The sequence below is a fragment of the Hippopotamus amphibius genome, chromosome 11 (assembly GCF_030028045.1).
Source record: "Hippopotamus amphibius kiboko isolate mHipAmp2 chromosome 11, mHipAmp2.hap2, whole genome shotgun sequence".
NCBI lineage: Eukaryota > Metazoa > Chordata > Mammalia > Artiodactyla > Hippopotamidae > Hippopotamus > Hippopotamus amphibius.
The window spans coordinates 36,176,901-36,204,799 of NC_080196.1; the positions used below are offsets into that span (position 1 = coordinate 36,176,901).

At 44.8% G+C, this 27,899-nt stretch overlaps 3 protein-coding genes across 23 annotated transcripts in view; 1 reads left to right on the forward strand and 2 right to left on the reverse strand.

The window, feature by feature from the left end:
- The window catches only part of NFYA (nuclear transcription factor Y subunit alpha), a 23,695-nt gene extending 15,440 nt beyond the window's left edge, over positions 1-8,255 (reverse strand). For 7 of the 16 annotated variants that reach the window (XM_057698631.1, XM_057698630.1, XM_057698626.1 and 4 more), the window contains exons 1-3: positions 7,272-7,556; positions 2,481-2,566; positions 1,280-1,427 (exon numbers count right to left, since the gene is read on the reverse strand). In XM_057698631.1, coding sequence (XP_057554614.1) covers positions 1,280-1,354 — 75 coding nt within the window. In that variant the 5' untranslated portion in view covers positions 1,355-1,427; positions 2,481-2,566; positions 7,272-7,556. Of the gene's footprint in view, positions 1-337; positions 443-1,279; positions 1,428-2,480; positions 2,567-6,367; positions 6,384-7,271; positions 7,557-7,652; positions 7,786-8,176 lie in introns of those variants that run through there. The other 9 variants (XM_057698619.1, XM_057698620.1, XM_057698623.1 and 6 more) reach the window with 9 other exon arrangements.
- OARD1 (O-acyl-ADP-ribose deacylase 1) lies at positions 8,036-15,628 on the forward strand. 6 transcript variants are annotated; one of them, XM_057698640.1, is made up of 6 exons: positions 8,036-8,212; positions 8,971-9,050; positions 9,396-9,540; positions 10,569-10,627; positions 11,641-11,753; positions 13,120-15,628. In XM_057698640.1, exons 2-6 carry the CDS (start codon positions 9,012-9,014, stop codon positions 13,220-13,222), a joined length of 459 nt encoding a protein of 152 aa, XP_057554623.1. In that variant the 5' UTR covers positions 8,036-8,212; positions 8,971-9,011; the 3' UTR covers positions 13,223-15,628. The 6 variants fall into 6 exon arrangements, with proteins under 6 accessions (XP_057554623.1, XP_057554624.1, XP_057554620.1 ...); XM_057698641.1 differs by lacking the exon at positions 8,036-8,212 and adding an exon at positions 8,244-8,277; XM_057698637.1 differs by lacking the exon at positions 8,036-8,212 and adding an exon at positions 8,262-8,396.
- An 84-nt stretch (positions 15,629-15,712) lies between these two features.
- On the reverse strand, positions 15,713-27,070 carry APOBEC2 (apolipoprotein B mRNA editing enzyme catalytic subunit 2). The gene is made up of 3 exons (XM_057698635.1): positions 26,808-27,070; positions 18,516-19,079; positions 15,713-16,154 (listed from the first exon to the last, which is right to left on the reverse strand). The coding sequence occupies exons 1-2, from the start codon at positions 26,936-26,938 to the stop codon at positions 18,536-18,538; spliced, it is 675 nt and encodes a 224-aa protein (XP_057554618.1). The 5' UTR covers positions 26,939-27,070; the 3' UTR covers positions 15,713-16,154; positions 18,516-18,535.
- Between the last annotated feature and the right edge of the window lie 829 nt (positions 27,071-27,899).

Consider the following 27,899-nt stretch of genomic DNA (forward strand, 5'->3'; position numbering starts at 1 on the left):
GTCCTTCCCTCCAAAAATATGCATTTGATCCTTCTGCATGCAGTTATGCTCTTTTTACTTCCTCAAATGAGTTCACAAGAACAAAAAAGTTAACCAGGTTTTAGCAGCTTTGAAGCTACAATGAAGAATCTGTGGAACTTAAAAGCAATCACCAGAAAGGAAGAAGGAAGCAATCACTATGAGCCAAAATCATCATCACAAGGTCACTGCTCTTAGCTCCCCAAACTAGGACTACTCCTACTTGCTGGGCTACCTTAGAAGCAATGTTCTCACAGATTCGACCTAAAATTTGTATTACACCTAATAGTAAGTTCTGACAGAACAAGAATTCACCCACCAGGGCACTGGTCCTCTGTGGAATTCCCTTTTCTACCAAGGCAGTTGAAGGAAGCTGCAGTTGCGTGGACGGAAAACCCAGCGAAGGAATTTCGATAATTAATCTCTTTTAATCAAGAGTAGCTTCTTCCTTTGATCATAAGATGGAACAACTCACCATCAAAACATCCTCTGTCCTCCCTACTAACTACTTTTCTATAATATCTAAATTCCATTTTGTAAACAAAACATTTCCAATCTCGGCCTAAGGTCAAATCAATGCATAATAAATTTCTTTTCTTCTAGGGAGAAAAAACAAGTGAAGTTTTCCTAAAATAAAGCCAGCTATAAATCCTCAAAAAATGTAATCTGTGTATAAATTCAAGAAGGCAACCTATCTTAATTAGGAATAAACCAGCAGCACGGAATTCCTTTCTAATATGCGCTTATCCATGTGTGGCTAACTAAATATTATCTTCATGTTAAACTAGTGCTTTTCAAATAAGCACTGTGATAAATCAAATCAAAGAACAGTGGATTTCTTAGAAGCTATCTTGGTTTGTCTGCTGTAGCCAAAGCCTTACTAGACCACAAGGTGGCTTAATCAGTAAGACAAACAAGCAAATTGGACTGGAGGTGGGGTGGGAACACAACTCCAAAACCAAACCTCCAAAGTTCCATCTGAAAACAGACTAGGTATTTTGATTTCTAGTAAGATAAAATGGGGCAATTTACTATTAAACCAGGCTCCCAAGAAATCAAATTCTAAGTGGTCATGGACTGGATATAGACTTCTAAAAAGAGAAAATTAGAGAAATCACAACAAATCCAATCTTCAAAAAGCACTTCAGCGCAAGTCACCAGACCCACTATTTATAAGATCTGAGACCTCTCAATTCTGCAACTGAGCAGTGCTATTATCAGCTCTGTTGCTGCGATGTTTAAAGCAGTTTTATTTCCATACCTGCTGCTGAATCTGTCCAGCCTGTACAACAATCTGCTCTGTTGAACTATTGCTGTTTGCTGTATACTGTTCCATGGTCCCTCCAAGTTAGAGTTCTGTCCACAGTGAGTTTCACTCTGGAGATACTAGAAGACTTCAAGATGCACTCCTATTAGAAAGGTAGAAAAAGAAAGTAAAGTGATATTGTTAATAAAGGCCCCGTCAGATGCTTAGCCTTGATAATGCTATTTTATTTAACGTATTTAAAAAATGATCTCTGTCACTTCTCATCAGCAACCTTTCCTTTCAATACTACTAGAGCAACACTTGCTACAATATCTCATTAAGCTACAATATCACTTTGTTATAAGGCCCGTTTAACACTGATTTTCAGGTCTGCACATGTACTTTAGAGAACAGTTTCTTTAATTTGTAACACATTTGTACTACATATGGCAATTCAAAATTTCAGGGTTTATTATTTAGTAATTACCCACACCTGAAGTCAAACACTGCTTATCAACATCTCCATTAAGTAGTGTTAAGTAAAGACCCAGGGATGGTTTAGGATCCAGAGCAAGGAATAAAAAAAGAATTACAGAAACGGCATAAATGCTATTTGTAGATTTGACATAAGGTAAAAAATTTACATGACATATTAAGGCTGTGATCTTCTCTGAAAAGAATTTAAGTTTTCCTCAGTCAAGAATGTGAATGCCTAATAATACCCCAACCTTTATGCATAACTTTATTATGACAATTTTCAAATGTATACCAAAATAGTGAGAACATTATAATGAACCCCCATAGCCATCACCCAACTTCAACAATTTTCAACCCATGGTCAATCTTATTTCACGTATATCTCATCTACTTTCCACCCACCCCTGCATTATTTTGAAGCAAATCCCAGATACTTTATTATTCCAAAACTCCATAAATACTTCAGCATCTATCTCCAAAGAATATTCTTTTCTCTTTATTGTTTTATCACAATAATATTGTCTCTACAATTACTTCAAACATTAAAAAATTTTGTAAGTTCTTAATATCATTAAACATGCAGATAATGCCCAAATTCACTCTTCTCATACACTTTAACAGCTGAAAGCTCCTTTCTGAAATAAGGATACAGTTAGATAAACCGAAGTGATATGTGAGAACCTTGAATAAAGACGATTCAAAAACTTAAAATTATATAAATTATCAAAGGATAATTCACCTTGGAAACATGGGGGAGGTACAGCTGTATATGAGCAAAATGTAGATAAGTCTTTCCCCAAACTTTTCTCCAGGACTTCATAAATTCTAAAATTTGAATGACAAAGTAATGTGAGTTACATGATCTGCACATCACAGCACCAAAGCAGTGCACCACTCTCCACAAATCCACATACGTGGATGAGATGACTCATCCACTGTGATTGTAAGGTGTCTCAATATGATGCGAAGAAATCAAAATATATTCAAGTGCATGGCCAAATATTTAGGAAGAAGTATCCTGATGGATGAATAGATGGATCTCTCTCTCTCTCTCTCTCTGAAAAGGCAAGTACAGTACATTAACAGTAGACTCTAGGTGAAGGGTATATAGGTGTTTATTGTAAAACTTTCAACTTTACTGTATGCTTGAAAATTCTTATACTAAAATGTTGGGAGAAAAATCTAATAAAAATCAATCGAGCCTATTATTCATAACCAAACCCATATGTAGTGTAAGAGTGTAAGAGCCATAAACAAGTGACAGGATGACTATGCCATCACAGCATGATGGTATACGGCCATGTGGTTCTTCAACTCACTACCCTTGCTCTAATGGACTGCTCACCAAGCCACATCTAGTTATAATTTGGATCTACATATATATTAGCCAACTGGGAGCAGATATGATCAGCAACGCAAGTAAACGTGATAGGTATTTCTCACTGCATACTGACAAACTAGCTTTCTGATTTTTATACATCTCTTCTGAATTGGTTGACTGAGTTGGCTCCTGAGAGATTTTGGGAACAGTACAGAAAATCAGATTTTTAGCCAGACTACGTGGCTCTTCCAGGGAAGTGAACGGTCTTCCCTAAACTTTATCTTGTCTCTAACTGCAATACACACAATACATTTGTTTCTAAACTAATAAAATTTAAAGTTAAGGGTCATGATACAAAAGTGGTGTGATTTCATTTATATGAAACCCTGAGAAGGTAACAGTAATCTAGAGACAGAAAGCAGATTAGTGGTTTCTTGGAAATGGAAAAGGGGGAAGAAGGGAAAGTGGGAAGTTGATTGAGATAGAGCATCTGGAACTTTCTGGGGTGATAAAATGTTTCATATTTTCATTGTGGTGGTGGTTGCATAGGTGTGTAAATTTGTCAAAATTCATCAAAATGTACACTTAAAATAATTATCCTTTATGTCTAAACTATATCTCAACAGAGTTGATTAAAAAAATAAGGATCAGGAAGGAATGTCCTCTATATTCGACAATCCACCCCACCCCAAATCACCTTCCTGTATGAGATTTTTTTCCTTGACCACTAATTTCCAGAAATTTACATCATACTGGAAGTGCAGGGAAATGACTAATAAAACATCACACAGATTTCCTACTTAACTAGTTTATCCTGGTAATACAAATGCTTCGATTTAAAAACATTTAAATCCACTGTACTTTGAAGGGTCAAAAAAGGAAGCAGCTTCAAGTCTATCAGTAATTCTCTGTTATATTAAGGAGGGAGTGAATTAGCTTGGAGCATGTTATTGAGACAGCTAATGGTGAAGGCTGGACCCAACTGGATTCTGAGAAGCCACGTTTCTACTACTGTGAGCTTCAGTTAGCAGAACTGCAATATAATCTGACATTGTCATTCCTCAAGTGCCTTTCGGCCACATTCTTTTTATTTATTTATTTTTAGTTAATTAAGTAGTTGGCTGCATTGGGTCTTCATTGCAGCATGCAGGCTTTCTCTAGTAGCAGCGAGTGGGGGCTACTGGAGCAACGGGCTTCTAGGCACGTGGGCTTCAGTAGCTGCAGCACGCAGGCTCTAGAGTGCAGGCTCAGTAGATGTGGCACATGGGCTTCCTTGCTCCTCGGCATGTGGGATCTTCCTGGACCAGGGATCAAACCCTGCATTGGTAGGCGGATTCTTAACCACTGTGCCACCAGGGAAGTCCCTCGGTCATATTCTGACAGAATTAAGTCAGCAGGATTTAGTCTTGTCTAGCCCTTGCCCTTGCTCCTAACTCAAGGTTTAAATGTTTTTTCCTCAAAGGGAGAAAGTGAGTGTGTTTATTCTGGTTAGGAAGAAAATTTCTCTTCCTCCTCACTTCAAGGTGCAGAACCTGAAATACAGCTAACTACTTAGGAATCAATTAGTTGGGGACCCACACACATTTTAAAGCTAAAACTTCCAGAAACTCAACTATAAGCAAGTGAAAAACCCCACAGAATTATCATATTTGATAATCACTACCAGGTAAAGACTAGAACAGCAGCTTTCAAACTTTTTTGACAACTCACAATAAGAAACACATTTCATACCACAAATGCACACGCAACATATTAAAAAGGTAACTAAAACAAAAGTTTCATGAATATTTATAACATAAGATGAACTGTGATATTTTCTATTGTAAAAAATTACCACTATTGGCCCACTAAACTGACTTCAGAACTCAACAAACAGGTCCTGATCTGTGTTTGATAAAAGACTAGAGAACAAAAGGCTGTCCAGATTCCCCTTCATCCAAAAGGTTTCTGGATTGCAGTTCCTAATTTGCTTCTTAATCTCCGCTAATGATGTACCACCTGTCAGATACTGTCCAGAAGGTTTTAGAAATAAAAGGAAAACTGTGACTAAGAGTTTAACTTCAATGAGTCTTTAAATTTAGTAAAGGAGTAAAAATCTGTACTGAACCCCTAAGAGAAAAACAAAGTAATATGGGCTTTTGGAGGACAGAGGGTTCTTCTAATTGGGGATAGATAACAAGTCTTTAGAAAAATGTGGCATCTGACCTGGTCTTATGCATGAGTAGAATTTTTATATGTAATGAAGTGGGAGAGAATGTAGTGCTCCAAATGAAGACAGAGCATAAAAACAAGGACAGAAAAATTTCCGCATGTGAACAGCATATAAGAGGCCACACGTCAAGAGAAAGCTAATGGCCAGATTTCTGTATCTCTAAATTTCAGGCAAAGAAGTTCTTCTGCTGATAGGTGGAGTCTCTAGAGCGGTTTAGCAAAAAAGTGACCAGACTATAATTGTCTCTTAGAAAGAAGTCTAGCAAAAATGTTTGCTGGTTTTAAAGTGACTAGATTTAACTGTTTTTAAGCACCAAGGTATTTATCCAGTCCAAAGGCAAATGGAAACCTTCTTAAAAAATATCTAAACCGCAGTGCCTCATCTATTAGATACCTTAAGAATTAAATAAATTTAAAAATGATTTAAATAATGAAATACTCATTATGAAAAATGCAAACAAAAACTGTCCCCAAAGTTTTAGTAATGGAAAGAGCACTGGAGTAGTTTTCTGAAACCTATCAGTTGTGTGACCTTAGTAAACGTGATTATAAAAATGGGCACCACATACTACAGGCCTACTCTGTGTGTCAAGGACTGCTGCACACGAGTGAAAACTTTTAGTCTTAGGAGAAAAATCTCCCTTTCTTCCCCTAAAGTCAGCTGCTATTGTGGAGCAGAACCCTGTAAGCCAGAAACTTATTATTCCAATCTTAGAAAAAAATGTGTTTCTACATTTCTCCTATTTGAGTCTCCACAAAATAACTGCTTTCCAAAAATTCCTTAGCAAGATATATGTTTTAACCAACTGGGATTTCCAGCCTAAACTTTCACCATAACTGCCCACTGCCCTATACTTTCTCCCCGCTGGAACACACAGCAAAGTCTGGTGCGTCTGCACATGCTTTTCTCTTTGTGAGCAATGCTCTTGCATTCTTTCTTGTCCGAAGAAATCCCATTATCCTTCAAGGCCAATCAAAAGTGTGCCAATGCCGGCCTTCCACTCAGGCTGTCGGTAGCTCACACATCAGTGCACCACAGAACTGAACTTGGCCCTGTTACAGCACTAATCGCGAGGTACTAATTACTTGTTCACCTGTCAATCTCCATCAGGCTGGGAAGGTTCTTTTCGACCTCTAACCCCTCACTCCCCAGCACAGATGGCCGCCTGGTACATACTAACTGTTGGATACTTGGTTGTCAACGGAGATTTCCTCTCACCCTAAAGAAAACTCCACAAGACTGTTAAGTTTCTATAAATACCGCTAAGAAAACATCAACATACTGGAAAAAACCAAACCAAGACATGCTGTGGACTGAGTTAATGAGTGAAGCCCGCCACGTTTAAAGTGACACAGAAAGGTGAAAGAACTGTACATTCCCAAGGGAGCGAGAATTCACAAGATGAGCAACAACAGATAAGACTAATGAAAGCAAATTGTGCAGCCTCCGGGAAAAGGAATGCACAGGGCTCGCAATTTTCTAATAGTGAGGTTCCAGGCACCGAATGGGCAGGCCTCACAGCCCGGGCAAGGAAGGGAGGCCGCCTGGTTGGGCTCCAAGACGGAGGTGTGCGGTTCTGACCGGCGATCGGGGCGGGGAGGAGAGGAAATGACGAGCCAAAAGGGGGTGGTAACGGCGCCGGGCCGGAGACCCGGGCCGAGCGTGCTGGGAGGAGGGGCGCAGCGGGGCCCGGAGAGTGGGCGCACTAACGGACCCCCTTCCCCGATCGCGGGACGGCGGGGGCGGCCCGGCCCCCTCTCCGCACTGCACGCGGGGCCGGGTGGCTGCGGCGCGCGTCTTCTCCAGGCCTCCCTCCCGACCCAGGAGGGCTGCACAGACAGATTCGCTCAAGGAGGGGTGGGGTGCGCGGGCCCCGCGGGGGGAGACTTCCCGTCCCGAGGGCCAGAGCGTGTTGAGTCCAAGGGCGGGCTTGAGTGTGAGGCCGGAATGACCAGCAGGAAACCGCCGAGGCCCCCGGCGCGCGTGTGTGTGTATACCTGAGCGTAGAGGCCTTCGTGGCAGGCAAACCCAACACGCCCGGGCCTGGGGCCTGGGAAGCTGGGCCTAAGGGTCGGGGGAACGGGGACGCATCGCATCCCCAACTGGCTCTGGCACCCTGCGAGGGTCTGGACCCCGAGATGTCAGCTCCCGAGGGCGCCATCCCCGCGCGGGGCGGCCCCCTGCAGGCCTCGGCCGGGAGTGTCCCGGGGCGCTCGCAGGCTCCGGGCCGGGGCCGCCGGCCGCCCCGCTCGGCTAGGCTCAGCTCGACTCCCCGGGCTCGACGGGCGCCTGGGCCTCTCCTGAGTGGTCAGCGAGACCCGCCAATCGGGGCGCTGGGGCCGGCTCTGGGCCGCTGGATATTGGCTCCTTACACTCACCGTGCCTCGCTCCCCCGGTTCGCTGCCCGCGCTGATTGGCTCCAGTACCGGACCCCGAAACCCAATCAGAGGCTCCAGCCGCCGCTGCCGCCGCCACTGCCGCTGCCTCGCAAAATGGCGAAGCCGAACAAAGGGGAATCGGGCCTCCCTCCAACTGCCTCCGCGCAGGCGCCTCCGAGACCACGCCCCCTAACCCCAGCTCTGGGCTCGCCCCACCCCCAGTTGAAGGAGCACCGCGCAGGCGTCCCCTGAAGCCACGCCCACTTCCCTGATTGGCTCCCACCCCCGGCCGAAGGAATACGCAGGCGCCTTCTAGACGCGCCAGATCTTTCAACTCAAACACCGCCCTGAACATAGTATCACGCAGGCGCTAACTAATTCCTTTGCCAACTGCCCTCCCTCTTCTATGCGGCCCCTGGAGACACACCCCTGGGGCTCATGCGCAAGCGCCGTTCTACCCAACTTGCGGTCGGCTATCTCGTTACGCATGCCTGGGCGGCGGCGGGGTGCTCTACGCAACTTACCGCCGGAAGTTCGGCGGCCATCACCAAAGAGTGCAGGTTCGGCTAGCTAGCTAGAGAGGCTCGTTTCCTCCCGGCTCCGGGGTAGTGGGCGGCCATCTTAGGTGCGTGCAATTAAGGGCTGTGGCTGGATTGGCTCCGCATCTAGGCTCGTCCGCTGCTCCCCACCTACCAGAGCCCTTCCCCGCGGGGCGGGACCTCCTAACGACCGACTCCTTTCCAGGTGAAGGGTACCCCCGGGTATGTTGGGGCTTTGAACCAGCCTCCCCGCTCCCTCCCACGGCTCCCCGGGACAGGCCCTTTGCCCTCGCTCATCCGTCCTAGGGTAGGAGGCAGAGAACGGGAGGCCTCTTTAGACTTCTCCCCCCAGCTCCCCCCAAAAAATGGGGGTGAACCTTAAGAGGCCGCTTTCCCTCTCCCCCTGCCCGCGCCCGTACACTCTTTAGTTGAGACTTAACGGGACTGTGGCCGAATCCCACCTTTTTGCTTCTGGGCAAAACCCAGTTGGGAAATACTTTTGCATCTTGTAGAGAAAAAGAGACTGTCCTGAATCAGCCTTGCTCGGCGCCGGCGCGGGCGCGGGGAAACGAGGAGATGGGTCCTAGAACCGCCTTTCTTCCGCTCCAGGAAAGCGCGAAATGCGATCGGGGCCCGGTCGCCTCCGAACCCAGGCATTATTTCTCATGCGCCGGAAGAGTTTTGCATTACTTCCCAGCAATAAACGGTGGGGAAAATACGTGGGTGATCAGGGCAGTCTGAATGCCTAAGCATTTTTACTTCCTTTCCCCTTTCTGTAGCTGAAGAAACACTTAAGTTCTGGAAATAGCGACTCAGTATCATGGCTGGCAGCCCTAATGAAGATTCAGAAGGAAGCAGAGTGCGTAACAACTATTAACTTATTGGTGAACTGAAATTCAGAATAATTGAGGTCAAAGCATAAACACTTTTTAATTAAACCAGTAATTGAATTGTCTTTTTTTTTTCTCTCTCTCCTGCTGAGTTACTTTAGAAAGACTGATACAATGCTAGGCAGACACCAGCCATCACTTTCTTTTGCACATGCTTTAATTCGCTTTAGATAACACCTTAAATTCCGAGGATTTGACTTTCAATGAAGGAGGGACGGGGGAGAGGTAGTGGTGGTGGGCCCAGTAAAGGAAAAGAAATAGATTAATATTTTTCTGTATCTAATAAAGTTTTTCTTTCCCTTTGCACATTTTAGATCACTTATGTGAAAGGAGACCTTTTTGCATGCCCCAAAACAGACTCTTTAGCCCACTGTATCAGTGAGGACTGCCGAATGGGCGCTGGGATAGCTGTCCTCTTCAAGAAGAAATTTGGAGGGGTGCAGGAACTGTTAAATCAACGTGAGTTTTGAAAACAGCTGAACTCATCTGCCCTGGCTAGAGCATCTTTTGATGCTCCTGTTATACTTAATTACTAAAAATTAATTACTTACAGGCACTGCTGGGGTTCCTAACTACTGAGCCCTTTTAACTCTGCAGATTAAGTTTTTCCTCTACAGAAATGGCCTCTAGTTTGGGTTCTTATCCCACAAAACCTGAATTCTTGTAAAAGTTTTAAATTTCTTCCCCCTCTGTCCTAAATCTTTCTTGGTAATATTACTCCGTTTCTCCGAAACCTTTAATAAGCCTGAAGTGCTTAGCAAAGTCCACAGGTTTTAGCTTCACATTCAGGATCCTCTCTTTACCCATGTTGTGTTTATGCTTCGAAGAGTTTAGGACCTTTTCCTCACAGACCCCTCCCATCACTTTCTACCAGTGATTTTAAACCGGAGACTTGTATCAGAATCACACATGGGCCTCTGAAACAGTTGCTCAGACCACAGTTGCTTTCTGAATCAAAGTCTCCAGTGGTGATTCTGATTCCAGCCTTTAAGAAAGCAACTTCTTACTGCTTTATATTATATTTATTTCTGCACGTGACACGTTCTCCTGATTGAAAACTGTAATAATTAAGAATTTTTTAATACATCTGTATTCCCCATAATGCTTAACATGTGAGCTGTTTGCATGTAAAATAGGTAATTATTAAACACACATTTGGCAAGTAAAAAATGATGTACGTTCTAAAACATTTCAAGGCAATAGACATTAAAGTTTTTTAAGTGAACAAGTAAGGGTATATTTGAAAATGCAGCAGGACCAAAGACGGGGTGTGAGAAGAACATTGTTGGGAAAACATTATTAAGAAAGCTGAAAGTTAAGGAATACGACATTTAGAAAGGCTGATAAGGATCAAAGTGTTCTTCAGGGTTGAAAATTAATTCTAGTTCTGAAGTAGACTCAAATCTATAAAGATTTTTAAAAAATCTAAGAATGGAGATTGGTGTTTTGGTTTTTCTTTTTTACTATTAAATGACTGTTTTTCTTAGAAAAAAAGTCTGGAGAAGTGGCTGTTCTGAAGAGAGATGGGCGATATATATATTACCTGGTAAGATGGGGCCAATTCTCAATAAATTCTAAGGGCTGATAAACCAATGGGCTGTACTGCATTTATGTTGATCACAATGTTTCATTCTAGACAACCAGAAATGTCAAAAAGCTGACCTCATGCCAACTCAGCTCCAGAGGTGGTGGCTATTTGGTGCACCGGGTTAGCAAGGAACAGGCTGCATTCAGCTCCGTGGGAAAGAGTAGTGTTGTTCACCAAAGACCTGTGTTATAAGACTTGCAGAAGTTAGAGATGCCTCCTATACTTTCATTCCTTCCTAATCATAGTGAGATAGAGACAATAAAGTCTCAATAGACAGATTGCCCAAAGGAGTTTTTCTCTGATTCTTCCCTATCAAATGCAGTGCCAAGAGTAATACTTAGCTCCTTTCCTGCCTGTTTCCTCAGTGTGGGATTCTTCCACTGTCCAAATGGGCTTTGGCCTCAGAAAGAGTGCAGCTTCTTGGTGATGATGCTGGATGACTTATAGCCAACTCACTACAAGCCTGATTTGGACAGCACACTGAGTGGGGACATGTGCTAGCCTCTTTGAATGCTGTCCTTAAGGCTACCGTGATTTTCAGTCTCATTGGGAATGCTACCAGTTTCTCTCTGTTCTTTCATAGGGAAATAAAAAGCAAGCACAGTTTATAAGTAAGAAAACGTAACAGGAAATTTTTAGGTGTTATGGGTTCTTCCTTGTTACAGATATGCAGCTTATCTCTTGGAAGTGGCACAGAAACTTTCACCTACCTTGCTTAAAAACAATAGACAATAGGCACACCTGCTAATCTGGGTTTCTTGGGAAAAGGAAAGATTATTATATGGCAGTGTCTGGGTTTCTCAGGCTCTATTTAGTGGATTCCTGAGGGGTTCCTATAACTGGACGGGACAGTATAACATTTGTCATCTAGGCTATTCTATAAAAATATCAGGAAATTGGGAGACTATGATGACTTTTCTTTGGCTCTCATTTTGGACTAATGGAAATTTGAATTCATTCTTTGTACTTAGATTACAAAGAAAAGGGCTTCACACAAGCCAACTTATGAAAACTTACAGAAGAGTTTAGAGGCCATGAAGTCCCATTGTCTGAAGAATGGAGTCACCGACCTCTCCATGCCAAGGCAAGGAAATCCAGGGCACTAAATGAAGACTTGATTGATGGGGTTTACTGTCTTACCCAAAGACAAATGATTTAAAAGCTTAACTTAACCCAAAATATAGACTTAAAGGTGGAATAATTTCAAAACATTTAAAAATAAAAGGTGTCAGATCTTAGCTCAAGGCATGTCTATCTTTTAGCCTGGGCTAAAGGATGGTTAAAACACAGACCTGCCTCAGCTTACTTAGGGAGGAACCATTGTTCGCCAACATTTGTTGAATTCTGGGCATCCTCTACCTCAAGCTTAGCCTTTATTCCTGAAGCAATACAGCTACAAAACCAAGACTGAGCAATTGTGATTGCTCTCTGGGCCACTTCAGGTGTCCCAAACCTGTTAATTCTGTGTGAAGGAAGTTGTAAGTTATCACTGCTTTTTAAACTGCATGTTTGTGTTCAGCGTGGAGAGTAGCCAGAGGATATGTCCCTGATGTAATGTCTTAGACCCTAGATATGGGGGACTTAAGGGAGTGACATTGGGGGTTCAATATCCCCTTTGTTTCCTTTTCAGGAAATAGACTTGGGGTCCCTTCTTCTCTTCCTGTCAGACTAGTTTTGAGTCAGTGCTGACCATGCATGCAGGTTTATTCCAAGCTCCAAGTTACTTATGAATGTGGCTACATGGTCCCTCATCTTACACTGGTCTTTAGTATATTCATGGCTTATGTACCAGAAACTGTTTTTTTTAATCACAATTTTTTCAGGTACTTACCACATTTATATATAATTAGCAATTTTAAGCCTCTTTTTTCCCCTAGGGATATTGAGGATCAATAAAGTAACTTCTTGGAAGAAAGGTGCCAGGTAGTAAGAGTTTTGTGGGCTGATTGAGGTTTCTCACCGGGGTGTTGCAAAGATCTGAATTATAATCAGCTTGGCATTTCCTAACATTCTGTCTTGACTTCCTGTATGCAGAGGTCCTTTGTCATTCTCCTTTTTATCTTCCTTAACATTCCATTATCATAAGTGAATTTTAAAAATACCAGCCTTTTCCCATCCACGCACAGCTAGTTTTCATCTGTAGAAATAGAAGGATAGTGAGTTCTTCCATCTCACAGCAGATTATACATTTCTAAATGTAGCCTGAAGTAATTGGGAAGTGGTACTTTATTAGGCAAAGGAGAAGTGACAGCTATTGGATGTTAGGGCTGTCTAGGAAACAGCCTTGGGTGAGTCAAGATAGGAATTAACTTCCAAACTCCCACAGTGGCTGCCTGTAGGTGTGAGACCAGATGTTATCTTAGGCTTTGGATGCAGCTTAGAGGAAGCGGGAAGGAGCGTTTTCCTAGATACCTTCATCACAGCCAGTGGGGATGTTTTGTCTTTTTCAGAATTGGATGTGGTCTTGATCGTCTGCAATGGGAAAACGTATCTGCGATGATTGAGGAGGTCTTTGAGGCAACAGACATCAGAATTACTGTGTACACACTCTGAACAGATGAGCATTTTGGATGTGTCTGCCTTCTGCGTCATCTGGGCCATAGGACTGAAGCAAACTGACCTTAAAATGGTCAGAGGAAAGTTTCACGTGAAGTAGTGTGTCATAGGCCAGACTTGGGTTGCTGTATTTTCACGATTGGACTGGGACTCTGGAGGAGGGGTTGCTTGGGAAATGTTACTGGGAAATTTTTTTTTTTTTTTTTTTTTTCCAGGAAGGTAAGGAGTAGATGGCCTGATAATAGGTGAGGAAACCAAATATTGGGCCCATGACCCCTGTTTTGCCTGGGATGCTATTTGATATGTTTGGGTTGCCACTGGGTGGCAGCATTGCTTCTACTTCTCTGCTGTTGAAGAGAAATTTCAGGATGGATGAACATTTTAATTTTGCATCTTTTGTCATTTGTGCACTTACTTGGTGTTATCCTTATGTCATCAGATTCATCCTAGGAGAGAATTACGGGTTTGGTTTTGTTTAAATTACAAAAGAGAGTTTTATGTTATCAGCAAGGCATTTGTGGTGACAAGAATGGAAAAATAAATCTCTTTTTTGGGGGGTCCAATGCACATTGGAGGTTCTGTGTGCATGTCTGTGTTGTTCTGGACTTGGGTAATGGAGGATTCATCTGTAACTTAATTTGGAGGAGTCAGATAGAGGGTCCAGTAGGAAGAGCAGCAAGGTGAGAATAAGACATGAGAATGGGCGGGAGCTGTGGGTCAGCACACTGGAAAGGCAGGCTTTTAGAGTCTCCTCGTGGTGAACTCTTGCTCTCTTCTGTCCCCCATATAGTTTCTGCGATTGAACCCGTCTGAATTCAGTCATGAAACAAATAATATATGTGAAATACGTGGCAAAGTTCTTAGTGTGGAGTAATGACTCAATAAATCAGCAGTTCTCAACAAAACCCATATGAATCTCTTTAAAAAAAAAAAGGCCCATTTACTCCAAAAAGAATTGTAATTTGGTAGTGGGGGGCAGGGGAGAGTAGCCAGGGTTCTTTGTGTTTTTAAGCTCCAGAGGATTCTGATGTGTAGCCAGCTGGGATTGAAACCAGTAAATATTAGTCTTCTTTTCTTCTAAGCTAAGAGAGCAGTGCTTTGTCCACTCTTGATTTCCATGGTGGAAGAATAAGGTTCATGGGTTTAACCAGTGGTTCAGTATCAGAGGTATAGGGAAAACTAGTAGTATGTTTCAACCCTCTGCTCCCTTACTGTGGTGTGGAGTTCAAAGAGACCTACTATTGATTTTCTCCCTGGAGTGAATTCTGGGTCTGTCATAGGACTTGCTGCTTTCCCAAATGTTAAAAAACTGGATTTTAGAAGGGGCTTGTTGAAACACCAGAAAAGCACTGGTTAAATATAATCTTTGTACTTTAAATGTGTACTTATCACATCTCCGCCTGATATGAGGCAGCAGTTTCAAAAGTATTTCACTTCTTTTGTATCTCTGTGTGTAACAGACAAGTTCGCCATGTTGTTGGGGAGGGGCAATGCCGGGGCAAGTTCATTGTCAAACTTAGATTAAGGCTTTTCTTGGAACTTGGTTTCTGTTCACAAACACACAGTAAAATTGAAGGAAAGAAAAAGGGAGAGAATGTCTATACAAAACTGAAAATGAGTGGGGTGGTAAGAGGAAACAGAATTAAAGTATTTTGCTTAACTATGCAAATAAATCTTAACACTGGGTCAAAACATTGGTTTTCTAGGCTCCTTCCACATTTTAAGGGGTTAGTGTCAATTTTTTTCATGGAGTATGAGCCTTGTTCATATTTGTTTTAACAAAACCTAGCCTTGTGGAGGTCTGGCTGTGAGTAGAATGCAGCAGGGATGTGATAAAGTACTTTGTCATTTGCAGATAGTCTTGGGGTCAAATTCCGATGACTTATCACACTTGAAGCCTGGGGAATGGAGGCATGGCCTGATAATCAGAATGGACACATTATTCCTGGAAACCTAGTTGGAGTCTGGGAAACACCCAGAAATTCACATGTGAAATTTTACTTCTACATAAGGACTCAAACAAGCCTTTTAAGAAATGAGACATTTGACACCATCCTGCCATTGCCATCAAGTAGCACATACTGACTACTCTTAAAGCGTTATGTGTATCTGAACATTGAAATCCTACTTCTCGCCCTTTCCTCTTTAATCAAGGGGCTAATTGCTTATGAATTGGCAACTGGGATGTTTATATACCTTAGAAACAGATTTCTTGTGCCTTTTGTTTCATCCTGTGCCATATTCCTTGTCTTCAGAGGAGGGAAAAGATACTCATTTATGAGTTATCTCAGAAGAAAATATTTTATGAAGGTCAAGACCAAGGTGTGAAGTCTGCATGGGAGAGTTAGTACATTCCGTGTTGCCTAGGCAAGTTCTGGTTTAAGCCTTCCTTGCACTTTATATATTGTCATGGCTTGGTTCATAGCCTGGGACATCCCTATTCCTGGGACTTGCTCACTGTCCATAACTTCTAAATGTCCAAGTTCCTTAAAAAACCTGGTGACAGAAAGCCTACACCACCTCCTTTATTAATGTTGCTGTTTTTCTTAAAAAAAAAATCCCAACTTAACAGATGCATTTCTGGACATATCTCAAAGATCTGTGTAGACTTTGGGTCTGAGGCTCTTCGCCCTAAGCAGCCCAGTCAGGGAAATAATGCAGACCTTCAGCCCCACGGATGCCTGGTGCCCATATTTGGTTGCCATTTCTCTCTTCACAGTTCACTTTCCTCTTTCCCAAGGGCAGCCTTAGAGAGAGAGGCACAGCTTAAACGATTTACAGCATAAGTGTATTTTGAGTCCTTGGAGGGCCCTGTGCAGCAGGATTGGTTGGTGTCAAATGTTGTCCAGCACCAAGTGGTATTAGGAAGTCAGGCATGTCCCAGGTGGCCACATGTGTCATTGCTGTCTCTTGGTGGCAGCAGGCAGACCTTAGTGAGAAAACAGAAAGCATGTTACTGAGAGCCCTGCTGGCCCCAATGAAGAGTTTTCTTTTTGAGCTAGGGTTTCTTGGTGCCTTCCCCAGCAAATGCCTGAATTTCTCCATAGTCGCCTGTGATGTCCAGTTTAATCAGGATTGCGTTTGTTTCATTCATGTTTTGGTATGGTTCACACAGACAAAGCCCCAGAAGAGATCTGCTTTAACTGTGTTATCTTGAGTTAAATATATGGTTAAATCCTATTCTATCATTTTTTGAAAAGATGGAATAAGAAATATGAGACAAGTTTTCTTTAACAAATGCTCATTTCTTGAGAGTATTTTAATTAAGCAGAGTTCTTTGGGGCTTTTAGATTACAACTGACTTCATGCCAATTTTTTTTTTTTTTTAACTTGGTACATTTTAACCTTTCCCTTCAGGAGTGTGAGCAAGTCAAACAGAGTACAGGAAAGTACAGATAATACGGTTATGTATACTAATGGAAGGAGGCTTATAATGTGGAACATGTCCAATAATATTTTATTTACAAATAATTTGACTTAGAAATGGACTTTTCCCTCAAATTGATTTATCTATTTTGTTTATTCAGACTAGTAAAAGATATAAATCTCAATTATCCAAAATTAAAAGCTCTTTTTAATCCTCCTTGAAATGCTTAATTTTTATAGCAGATTTAGCTATTTACTTGACCTAATGGAAAAGACACACATCTCTGAGGTCTTGCTAGTTTGGCTGCTGGAAGAAGTGGCCTGTGACTCTAAAAGATGTTTAAGAAGAAAGTACAGTATGGTTAAAATTAGGCTACCAGTCATCATTCTACAGAATCTATGTAGGGTTTATAATTACAAGTGATAGTCCCTACACTAATAAAATCTTCAAGGAATTTAAGTTAATCTTGCATTTTCAGAGGTCACCCTTAGAAATCTATCTTACTACTCACCACCACTCAGAACGGTGTCTTATTTTATGTGAGCAAAGTACCATATGGCATTATCTGACCATAGTCTCACTGAATTCAGTGAATGGGTTCTGCTTTTTGGTAAGAAATGGCTGAAAACTGTGTCTTCATGGAGTGGTGAATGCTCAGCTGGAGAAAGATCAGGCACCCTGTGTGAATGTCTAATAGCAAACACCTGCCAACATCAAGCTCTGGAACATTTGTTTCCAAAACATGTCCATGAAGTGACATCTTTAGAGTATTAAGAGTGAGAGACACCAAAAATAAATTTAATATCTTCGTGGAAGCATGCTGCTTTCATGTTTTATTAATATGCGAGGTGTTCCAGAATTAAAGTTGGACAAGAGGGTGGTGAAGACCCTTTCTCTGTTACGGGAAAATTTTGATCAGTAACTCAGGTCTTATAAAGGGACTTAGTCATAGCACTTCTGTGGAAGCAAACTAGATCAGGTGAAATTCAAAAGGAGATAGTAAAGGATCCTTCACCCTCTTTCCTGAGGGCAATCGGCCTGTTTCTCTAAGAGTCTAATTTACCCTCCGCAAGAGGCCAAATTGGCCTTAATTGTGTCCTAATTATTTGCTTAAATAGCTAATCTTTACTTCCAGCTCTCCTATCACATCTTGATAGCTGTAGGAGGCTACTTTTGAGTGCTGCCTAATTTACAAACATGTTTTTAACCCTTTAAACATTCCTGTATAGCAGAATTTGTTGCTATATTATCCCCATTCCTCCATTCATCATTTTTCTGTGAGTTCTGCTGAGGTCTTCTCACCATAAGAGAAATGTTCTTGCATTGTACATTCAAATAGCAATTATTGGTCTCCCTCAAAGCAGAACCGTTTGCTTGAAAACATGAAAGCTTCTCTGGCCCCCCAAAAGTTGAATACAGATGCATTTGGAGATGTTCAAAAGTACCAAAAATGAAAAAAAAGAAAAAATGCCCCTGGAGGAATGAAACACTTGCATTAGAATAAAATGGAATGGTAAGGAATTGCAAATGGGGTGGAGGCAGGGCATCTAGAAGGTGTCCGAGTTAGTAAGTCTGGACAGGTGGACATAGGGACACGCTTAGGGGACTGAAATATCTTTGCTGTTCAGTAACAGGTCCTTGCGCCACCTAAATCTTACTACGAAAGTCATTGTCTCATCAAAGCTTCCAGATTCCTGTCACCCTTGAGCACTCCAAGTTATGGGGAAAGTCAGTCTGATATAAAAGGGTAGGAGAGAAAAGGATTTAGGGAGAGGAATTTAGAGGAAAGAAAAAAAGGAGGATCTGCTAGGAATGCTTTTACAACCGACCAAAAACAGAGAGATGAAATCCTTTCAAAGGAAAATCAAAGAGACCGCTTCTTCCACCTGAGCTTCTACCCAAGTTAACAGTGAAAAGACTCACGTGAGGCTGAGCCCAGCTGTCTACTTCAGGATGTCAGCCAACTTCTCCTCGTAGTACAGGAAGTTCTCCTGAATGTCCTCCCAGGGCTCAAAGGCCTTGGATTCGCCCTCTTCTTGCTCCACGAAATTCTGCCAGAGGTACTCGAAGTCCTGGGGCTTCATGATGCGCAGTTTGCAGCCAGCCTCCTTCAGCTTCCTGAGAGCCTCCTGGATCTCGGGCTCCTCCCACATGAAGAGCCGCCCCACCAGGATGAGCAGGCGCAGGTTCTTGGTCTTGTTGAGGGTCCTGATGATGCGATCAGCGCAAGCTGCGCAGGGGCTGGAGGACACGTACCAGGTGACCAGGTAGCGCAGAGCCGGGTCGATGGCTGGCATGATGGTGTTGAAGAAGGCCTCCTCCGCGTGGGCGGCGGCGTGCTCGTCCTCTAGGTATCCCCGCGAGGCCTGCACTTGGCCTCCCTTGTTCTGCGCTTCAACCACATAGCAGAGGAACGTCTTGTTTCGCCCGGAGCTGTACTCCACATTCCGGAACTGAAACTTAAAGAAGTTGGCAGGCAGCCGCTCCCTGTGGGCCAAGGAGACAAAGGCACAGGGAAGGAGAGAGAATGATAAGTTCTTGTTCCAGGACTAGCGCGGAGCGGGTGGCTCTCCAAGATCGGTACCGTGGAGACATTCACCCTCACTACTGAAACAGGCCTTGCCTACCCTGACTCCACTGAGAAAAAGGCATGAAGGAATTCAAAAGATTTATCTAAAGGAAAGGAGAGAATTTGGAGCGAGGTGTGTATCCTGGATACCCCATTAGTGCAGGTCTCCAAACACTCCACCTTCACTCCCAGCACACAGCACAAGCTCACATTTCTAAATCAGTGACTCTTTAACCTGGCTGTACTTTAGAATACGCTGGAGGAGCTACAAATGTCCATGCCTGGGCCCCACACCAAGCCAATTAAATCAGAACATTTGGAGGAGGCCCAGGCATTAGCATTTTAAAAAAAAGTGCTCTAGATGATTCTAATATGCGGCCAAGTTTGAAAAGCAGTGTTCCAATAGTAATTTTACAAAGTAGCAAGCCTGTAAAATTTCTCCTGACAGAGCAAGGCAAAGACTGTGCAGAACATCTCATGCTTTCTTATCTCTCCTTGTCATGAATATTACATCTTAGGTAGGGGATGGCCTACAACTTGGCATTCCCAGGCTCTCCCAAAGACTATTTCTCAAGTCTGTCTTTTCCCTCGGGTGAAAGAAAGGTTGTCATGTAAGTGTTCAAAAATGTTTATCTTTGAGGCCAGACTACCTAAGGGTACTTGATTTGAATTAGCTTGTATAGTATTGACACATTTCTAAAGCATAGAAGACTTGGCCTCTGCCCTCCAGATGCTTGTAATCTAGCAGCTAGATTCTAACTGGAAAAAAAAAAATGTAAATAAAACAGCTGAGAACAGTAGAGGATTGCTAAAAATGAAGAGGTAAAGTGGAGGACATGTGATGAAGTTTCTTGAAAGTTTAGCCTTGACTCAGGAGCCAATAGAGAATTGTTAAAGGTTCCCGAGGAAAGACGGGTATAATGAAAGTGAGGTCCATGGAGGAGTACTGCGGTGGCTTTAGGCAGAGAGAGTGAAGCTGGGGAAAAGCCTGAAATTTTGGAAAGCCCACTTGGTGACTTAGCGCACAAGACTTGGTGATGCATATGTCCAAGGGGAGATGGATGATTAGGAAATGATAGCAGTGGAAAAAGGCCAGGTGTTTTGAAAAGTTTAGCAGTAATAAGGGGAGAAAAAAGGAGGGGGCTAAAGAAAGCATCAGAGTTGAAGATTGTTTTCATCTTTATGTGTCTGTGAGTGCTTTTCTAAAATAGGGAAGATCTGTGCAGGTTCGAAGGCCAAGGGGAATGAAGAGGCTGTAACAAGAGAGATTGAAAAGGTCAGAAGGAGAGGAGGGGATGAGTACCAGCTGGAGAGGCTGAGTGTTTTCTTTTCAAGAATGTCATCTCTGTGCCCCAGAAGATACTCTATGGCAACTATTAACTCTGCTCTTGCTTCTGTACACACTTTCCCTTCCCCCAGAGAAGTCACCCAGCTCCCTGGGCTGCAGGGGATCCCTGGTATCCCAGGGCCTTGGCTTCTTAGGGATAAATATCAGGTGCCAAAGAGCTGAGTGAACTTGAGCTATTTCCCTGCAGTCCTCCCCTCCCCCATCACCAAACTTTCTCCACCCAGGTTTCCATGTCCCTCGCTGTCAGGTTAAATTTCCACTGTGGAGATGGATGTGTTTGGGGACCCAGCCCTGGGATTCCTTCAGGTACTATCTTTAGCTCTCTAAGTCCCTCTGTCCCTGGTCAAATGTGTTTATTATTTACTTAACATTTGGGGAGAATGGATGGCCCAATGATTCCCCTCTCCTCTTTCAGTCCCTTCTGGGAATTCACTTACACTGAGCTTTCCCCCATTAAACTCACCCCACCAGACTACTCCTGAACTCAACCAGTTGCTAAATGATCCCTTCCCTTCCTAGAGTGGCTTTTTTTCCCTCCCGAGAAGCACAGAGCTTACCTTTCTTGCCGAAGCTGTTTTTGTTTGTTTGTTTGTTTTAATTGGGGTATAGTTGCTTTACAATATTGTGTTAGTTTCTGCTGTACAGCGAAGTGAATCGGCTATATGTATACATATATCACCTCTTTTTTGGGTTTCCTTTCTTTAAGACCTTTTGCCAGAGCACCCCGCCTCCCCAAGTCCAATCCAGAGCTACCTGTATGATGGCTTCTCAGGTAAAATTTTGGAAGGATTCATGGCTGCTCGCTTGGCCTGGGGGCTTCAGCAATAGCTGCCTGTGTGGTCCCTCAGGTTTCCTTCTGGAAACCCTAAAAGTATGGCTCCAACTTTGCCAAGTACAGCCCAGTCGAGAGGGCATGTGCGGCCCAGTGTGCAGTTGCAGGTTGGCTGCGTGGTCTACAACCGATGCGTCTCTCAGCCCCTCCTCCTCTTCTTTAGGCAAGAGGAGAGGACCCAGAGAAACTGGAAACCCTAGGGAGAGCAAGAATGTTCACCACTCTATAAATATCTGTTTGCAGCCCCTTGGGCCAGCAGCCCCACGGTCTGCCCTGTCCCTCAGCAGGGCCTTCTGGACTAGCTACCTCAGGAAGGGAAGTGCATTCAGGAGGCAAAGGAGAGTCATGGAAAGTCTTGGCTCCCAGTCTTTCCTTGGGCTCGCTCAGAGACTGAACTTGCTTGGCTTCTCAGTGGTATTCCTGGCCTTCTGGAAGGAGCATAAAGGTTGAATGAGGTTCTTTGGGCTCCCCACAGACTGAAACAGCCAGGCCTTGGAGGGCTACCAGGAGAACAGAGGCGGCAGAGGTCTGAAATTTCTCCAGAGAGAGCTGGCCAACATGGCTCTCTTGGGTTATATTACAGAATCACAAAATAAGTCAGCACTATTATGCCCACTAGTGGAAGGAAGGAAACAGTGCCAGTGATTTTGTAGATGATCAACAAGCATCTTTTATCTTCTAGCAGCGTGATGTGCCGGAGCACCACGTTTACTTACATTGTAGCCCTTGCTTTCAACCCCAGCAGATATTTTACTACTAAAGTGTGTGTGTGTGTATGTTGGAGTGGCGGCCGGGAGAGAGAGGCTGATGGTAGAGTTCTTCACCTGGACTCAGTCCCTTCTTCAAGCACAGAAACCAACAGCATGATTTCTACCTCCTCCTGCCAACCTCAGCACCTCTTTAGGAACCACTTCTTCACACCTTCTGCAAACAAGGCCATTCACACTTCATCTCCTTAGGCCCCAGTTCCTGGGCATTGCAATTCTCTAGGCAGGAAACCAAGAATCCTTATATGTAGAAAAAAGTAGGACAATGGTCTGCTTGATGGAGGGAGAAGAGATGTGAGTCAATGCAATATACATATATGTGTATATATATATATATATATTCTCACTTTCACATTAAAAAACATTTGCATTAGCATAAATCTAGACAGTGAAAGGAAACAACCTGGAGGGCGGTGGAAGTTAGTCTGAGATTAAACATTTGCCCCCAAATAATCCATGGAGTGGAAAATCTACTCACAGGTAATTGAGTGTTGACTCCTTTCCCCTTTGCTCACTAGACCTTTCATGACCTACTCAAAAGAGGCAGAATTGTCAGTTTCAGCTTCCTTTCCACTTTTTCAGACCGCTTTTCGAAGTGGATGCTAAGGAGTGGGCATTGTCAGAAGGAGAAGTGTAGGGAAGCAGAGAGTTCTAACAGCCGGACTTCCTAGAGCTAAGAAGGGGTTTGATGGGCTGCTGGCTCCTGATTGACAGTCCTGGATGGGATTCCGAAAGCCCTGGGCCTGCCCTCTTTCTTGGGGAAACACCATCTTCCGCACAGGAGCTCCCACCTTACCCCAACCCTCAGTGGAGGCCAGCGTGGCCAGAGTCAGTGGCTGTCTTCTGCTCTGTATGGAACAAACTTTCTCACCTGGCCCCAGAGTCCAGGTGAGAGGGGTGAGGGGCCTTGGCATTAACAGTGGCATCGAAGGCCGGCCCTTCTCTGAACCCTGCTTCTCTTCTCTGTTCCTCATGTGGGTGGAGTAAACTACTGGCGGCTAAAGAAGCCGTTGAAAGGAGATTTGCTGCCTGTGCTGTTTATCTCTGTTCCAGAATAACCCCTTTGATAGCAGGTTCAGCTTTATGTAAAAATCATACACAGCATAACTAGAGATAAAGAGAAACACACAGCAAGGGGTGCTGCCAGGCAGAGCTGCAACTAAGGTGGAGAGACAGGGGGCCAACCAATTCCAGTGCCCCAGAGCTTCCCTCAAGCATGCGGAGATCACAGGCAGGCATGAACCATGGGATTCTCTTGTGAGCCTAGTACTGCTGGATCTTCGTGTGTATATCCTGAACTTCTCTCCTCAAGAAGCCCTCCCCACAGTTAATTCCCTACCTGAATGCCTGGCAGAGAGCCTACCACACAGTAGGTGCTCAATCATGTGTTCACTCACTTATTCAACAAATGTTTATTAAGTACCAGTTAGGAGCCCAGTGCCATCCTTGGCGCTAGGAAGAAAGTACCTAAAAGGCTGAGTCCCCATCCTCATGGAAGTTAAATCTTCCTGGGGGAAACAGGCAGTAAACAAATGGCTCCTATTCAGAAAATATTTGTTGAATATAAAAGACTCCTCTTTCTGGCTTTTTTTAGATGCAGTGTGGTGATCTGGAGTCAGACAGTCTTGGGGTTCACACCCTACTCTGTCCACTAGATTTGGGCAAGTTATTTCTCCCTCTGAGGCTTGGTTTCCTCATCTGAAAGGTAGGTTGAGTAATCCAACCTCTCAGATTTTGGACAACAGTTGACACTTGGGAAATTAAACCTGGTACTGATGGATGGTGCCTTCTCTGGGCCTCAGACCTTACCCCTTAAGCACATCCCTCGTCTGCTCTTCCGCTTCTGTTCAGAGGGTTCTCTCTTTCACTGCTGTGCTGGTTTAATACCCAGCTCGCTGAAAGAAATTTTTTAAAAAAGCCCTATTTCTAACATTTGCTGATTCCCATAAACACAACCATTATGGAGATTTCAAGAAACCAACAGGAGGGACTTCGCTGGTGGTCCAGTGGTTAAAACTCCACGCACCCAATGCAGGGGGCTGGAGTTCGATCCTTGGTTAGGGAACTAGATCCAGCATGCCGCAACTAAAGATCCTGCATGCCACAACTAAGAACCGGAGCAGCCAAATAAATAAATAAATATTAAAAAAAAAACAAAAAGAAACCAACATGAAGTCAGTGAACCCACAAACTTGGGAAGAGGTGCACCAGACTGACTCTTAGCTGAGAGGCGTGAGCAGGCCTGGGTATACTGCTGCAGCAGTTGTAGACCTTTCCCTAGCACTTTCTACCACGTTATTTTTAATATTCTTAGGTCTACTTTCTATTTTTTTTTTTTTTTTTGGCCATACTGCTCAGCTTGTCAGATCTTAGTTCCCTGACTAGGGATTGAACTTGGGCCCTTAGCAGTGAAAGTGCTGAGTCCTAACCATTAGGCAACCAGGGAATTCCCTTAGATCTGCTTTCCATCACGAGTGCCCTATTCAAACCTTACAATACTCCCTCCTCCCCTCAGACTGTTTCCTGGAAAGCCGTCTGCTCTTCTAGTCTGGCGCCCTGTTCTAAGGGGCAGTTGTGGCTAGACCCCTCCCCTTGGGAGTCCAGGCTCTGCCGGCCCTTTGACACCAGGGCACCTGCAGAGCGAAGGAGAGGAACGCTCTTCCCTCATGCTGTCCCTGCACAGACATAGCCGCACGTCCGGGCTATTTTAAGCTGTCTGTTTACCCGGAGGGCCCCAGGAGACAGATCTCCACAGCTGTTCCTTGTGGACGGGAAACACGCAGGGCTCCACCTCCCTCCCGAACTGCTCTCAGAGCACCCAGAACACTGCCCTACCGTGCCTCTTTTTCTGACCCTTGGGTTAGGGAAGCCTCTGAGCCTTACCACCTTGAGGATGGAGACAGGTGGAGCTCTGTTTGGGAGACCAGTGGAAAGGACGCTGGGCTGGAGTCAGACAACTTGGCACTTACTGGTTCTGTGGTCTTGGAGCAGTGACTAGAGGTCCCTTACTCTCAATGTCCTCACCTGTAGAGCAGCAATGATACAGCTCCTCTCCTAGCCTTGTGCTCCGGCTTGAATGTGCGCAGGCGTGTGAAAGTGTGCCAGGATTATAAAGCCCCCGACAAGTGTAAGTGACATCAGAGGATGTAATCTTTCAAAACCCACCACCCCGAGACCCCAAAGCGTGTTCAGCTCAACAAACATACTCTAATTCTGTGCGGAACTGCCCCTGCCCCTGTGCGGGGGAGGTCACAGCACTGCACAGTAGGTGTGCAGATGCCCGTGTGTGCATGTGTGTGTGCATGTGTGCGTGTGACCAAGGCCAGCACAGGCCGTCATACTTAGGCGTTAGAAAAAGGATCTCCTTCCACAGAGAGCGAGTGGAATCAAGGACTCTCCTGGCCTGGTGGCCCTAGGCTCTCCCTGTGTCTATATTAATCTGTGCCCCGTTGCTCCTTTAATCCTGGGATGAAGGTGACATTACTTGGTTGGCCACTGGCGAATGCAAGTTCAGGGGCTGTTTCCTGAAGCCCTGCCTCAGGAACTAGGATGCATTTCCCTCAGGTTCTCTTAGAAACTGGAAAATATCTGAGCTGGAAGAGACCTTGAGAAGCAACTAGCATAACTTCTGCACGTCACACATGAGAAAACTGCAGCCAGGACTGGAAAAGCACTTGCCTAGCTTCAAACAGCAAGTCCAAATCGCCTCCCAGGGCTCCTTCTGCCCCTTGAAGCTATCCTGTCTCCATTCTTCCTGAAATTTCTCTTCCTGTGGCCCCTCCTTTGCCTGTGGGCATTGCTGGAGACTCCCATGAAGGAATCCTTGTGGCTCTACATATTCCCTTCTTATTCTTTGTTTAGGAACTTAGCAGAATCTTCTGCTAAAGGGACAGAGACGGAAGAGGAGGAAGACAGCTTGGTTTCATTCCTGAAAGTGGCATAATCTGGACAAGATGGTGGACCCTGTGTGCGGCCCTCTTTTTGGAGCCTTAACACTCTTTGCTCTAGGTCTCTAGGTCCTGCTTCCTCCAGGCTGTGGCTAGGGGTGTTGGAGCACCTCTTCTGCCCAGAAGTTCCAGGCCCGGGCCTGTGTTACTGGATCTGTGAAACTTTTCTGTTTCCTTGGGGGTGGAGGTAGACAGCCCCTGGAGAGACTCAGAAATGATGCAGCAAGGAAAAAAAATGCTTCTCACTCTAGCTTGGGAAAGGATGGAGCTGTCTTTCCTATCTTAGGATCTTCTACTCCAGAGAGAAGCTCTAAAGAAAGAGCAAGAGACATACAGGTAGAGGAGAGGCCCACACAGAAGCAGAGAGAGACATCGAAGGAGGAGGTACTTTGGGACCATATTGAAATGAGCTGGTGGCATCCCGTGTTCTTACTAAATTCCCTGGGACTAAACTACCTCTCCCCAGAGAGGCAGGTGACGCCTCAATAGCGGGAAGCCTCAGGGGTGATTTCCTTCTCTGGGCCCTTGCCTCCACAGAGTTCCCCTTCCCTCCTCTGATTGGAGGTGTCACTCAGAGAAGCCAAGAGAGATGTGCTGCTGTGTCCCCTGCAGCCGCGCTGTGTGCACCTGTGCACTCCCATGGCTGCAGCACAGTGACCCAATCCCTGCTATTGCCATCCTAAGTTCCCCCAGCCTGTCCCCAGCCGGTGCTCTCCTCGGGAGGAGGAGCCCAGCCCACACCCGGCTCTCACCCTGTGACGATCTCAAAGGGCGGCAGCTCGATCAGTTCTTTCAGCTTCTCAGGGTCCTCCAGGTTCTCCACATCCTCGCCATCCTGGGCAGCAGGTGCCTCGGCCGCAGCGGTCTCTTCTTTCTGGGCCATGGCGGGAGCTGAGGCTGTGGAGTCACTGAGAGAGAGGAGAGGCGACGGGTCTGGGCTAAGGCCTGGCGGCAGAGTCCCAAGCAGCTGTCAGCAGCTAAATCTGCCTGGGGGTGACAGGAAAAGGATCTCGCAGGCCGGGCGAGTGCGCTCACCCCCTGGCCCACAGGCTTTATAACCAGAGGCCCCTCCCCCAGGCTCTCTTGCTCTATCTTTTTTTAATTGAGTGACGGCGGGTGCCGGGATAGGGGGAATGGAAAATCTGGCCATCGGTATCCCCTATTTATCAGGAGCAAAGACAGGAAGCTGGCAGGTGGGGATGGTTTGGCCTGTCCTCCTTCCCGCACCGGGTCACACACGTATTCATGTTTTCTTTCTTCTCCTCCCTCACCTTTGTTTCCCACCCAGCTCTCCTGGGGAGATCGTGGAAGGGACCTAGGATGGGTGAGTTTTTGGATGGAAGCTCTCTCAGAGGTTTAATCAGGACAAGGCTTGTGCTGAACGGGGTGGTTGCAAAGAGACCCAGGCCAGCTTGGTTGGGAGACTTGGGATCAGGGAAGGAGGGTCCCGAGATGGGGGGATAAGTACTGCTAACTGGGAAAGAAACTGTGAGTTGTTACTCAGAGGGGGTGGATACTGATTTGCCTGTTATGACGCATAATGCAATGTCACAGCGACCAGGAACCTCCAGAGGTAACAACATTGCCATTTCCTAAGCTTAGAGTTTTGGAAATAGGCCAGAGAGTGAGTTCAGTGTTTTATATGTGATATCAGACTTAATGCTGTCAACAGTCCTGGGAGGCAATGTGGATCATCCCCATGTTACACATGGGGAAACTGAGATGCACAGGAGGGTTAAGGGCCTTGTTTACGGTCCTCAGCCCCAAAGTGGCAGGGCCAGGATGAAAACCAGGGCTTTTTACTCCTGAGACTAAAGGTTCAACTGCCATGTATGTTCCCTCTC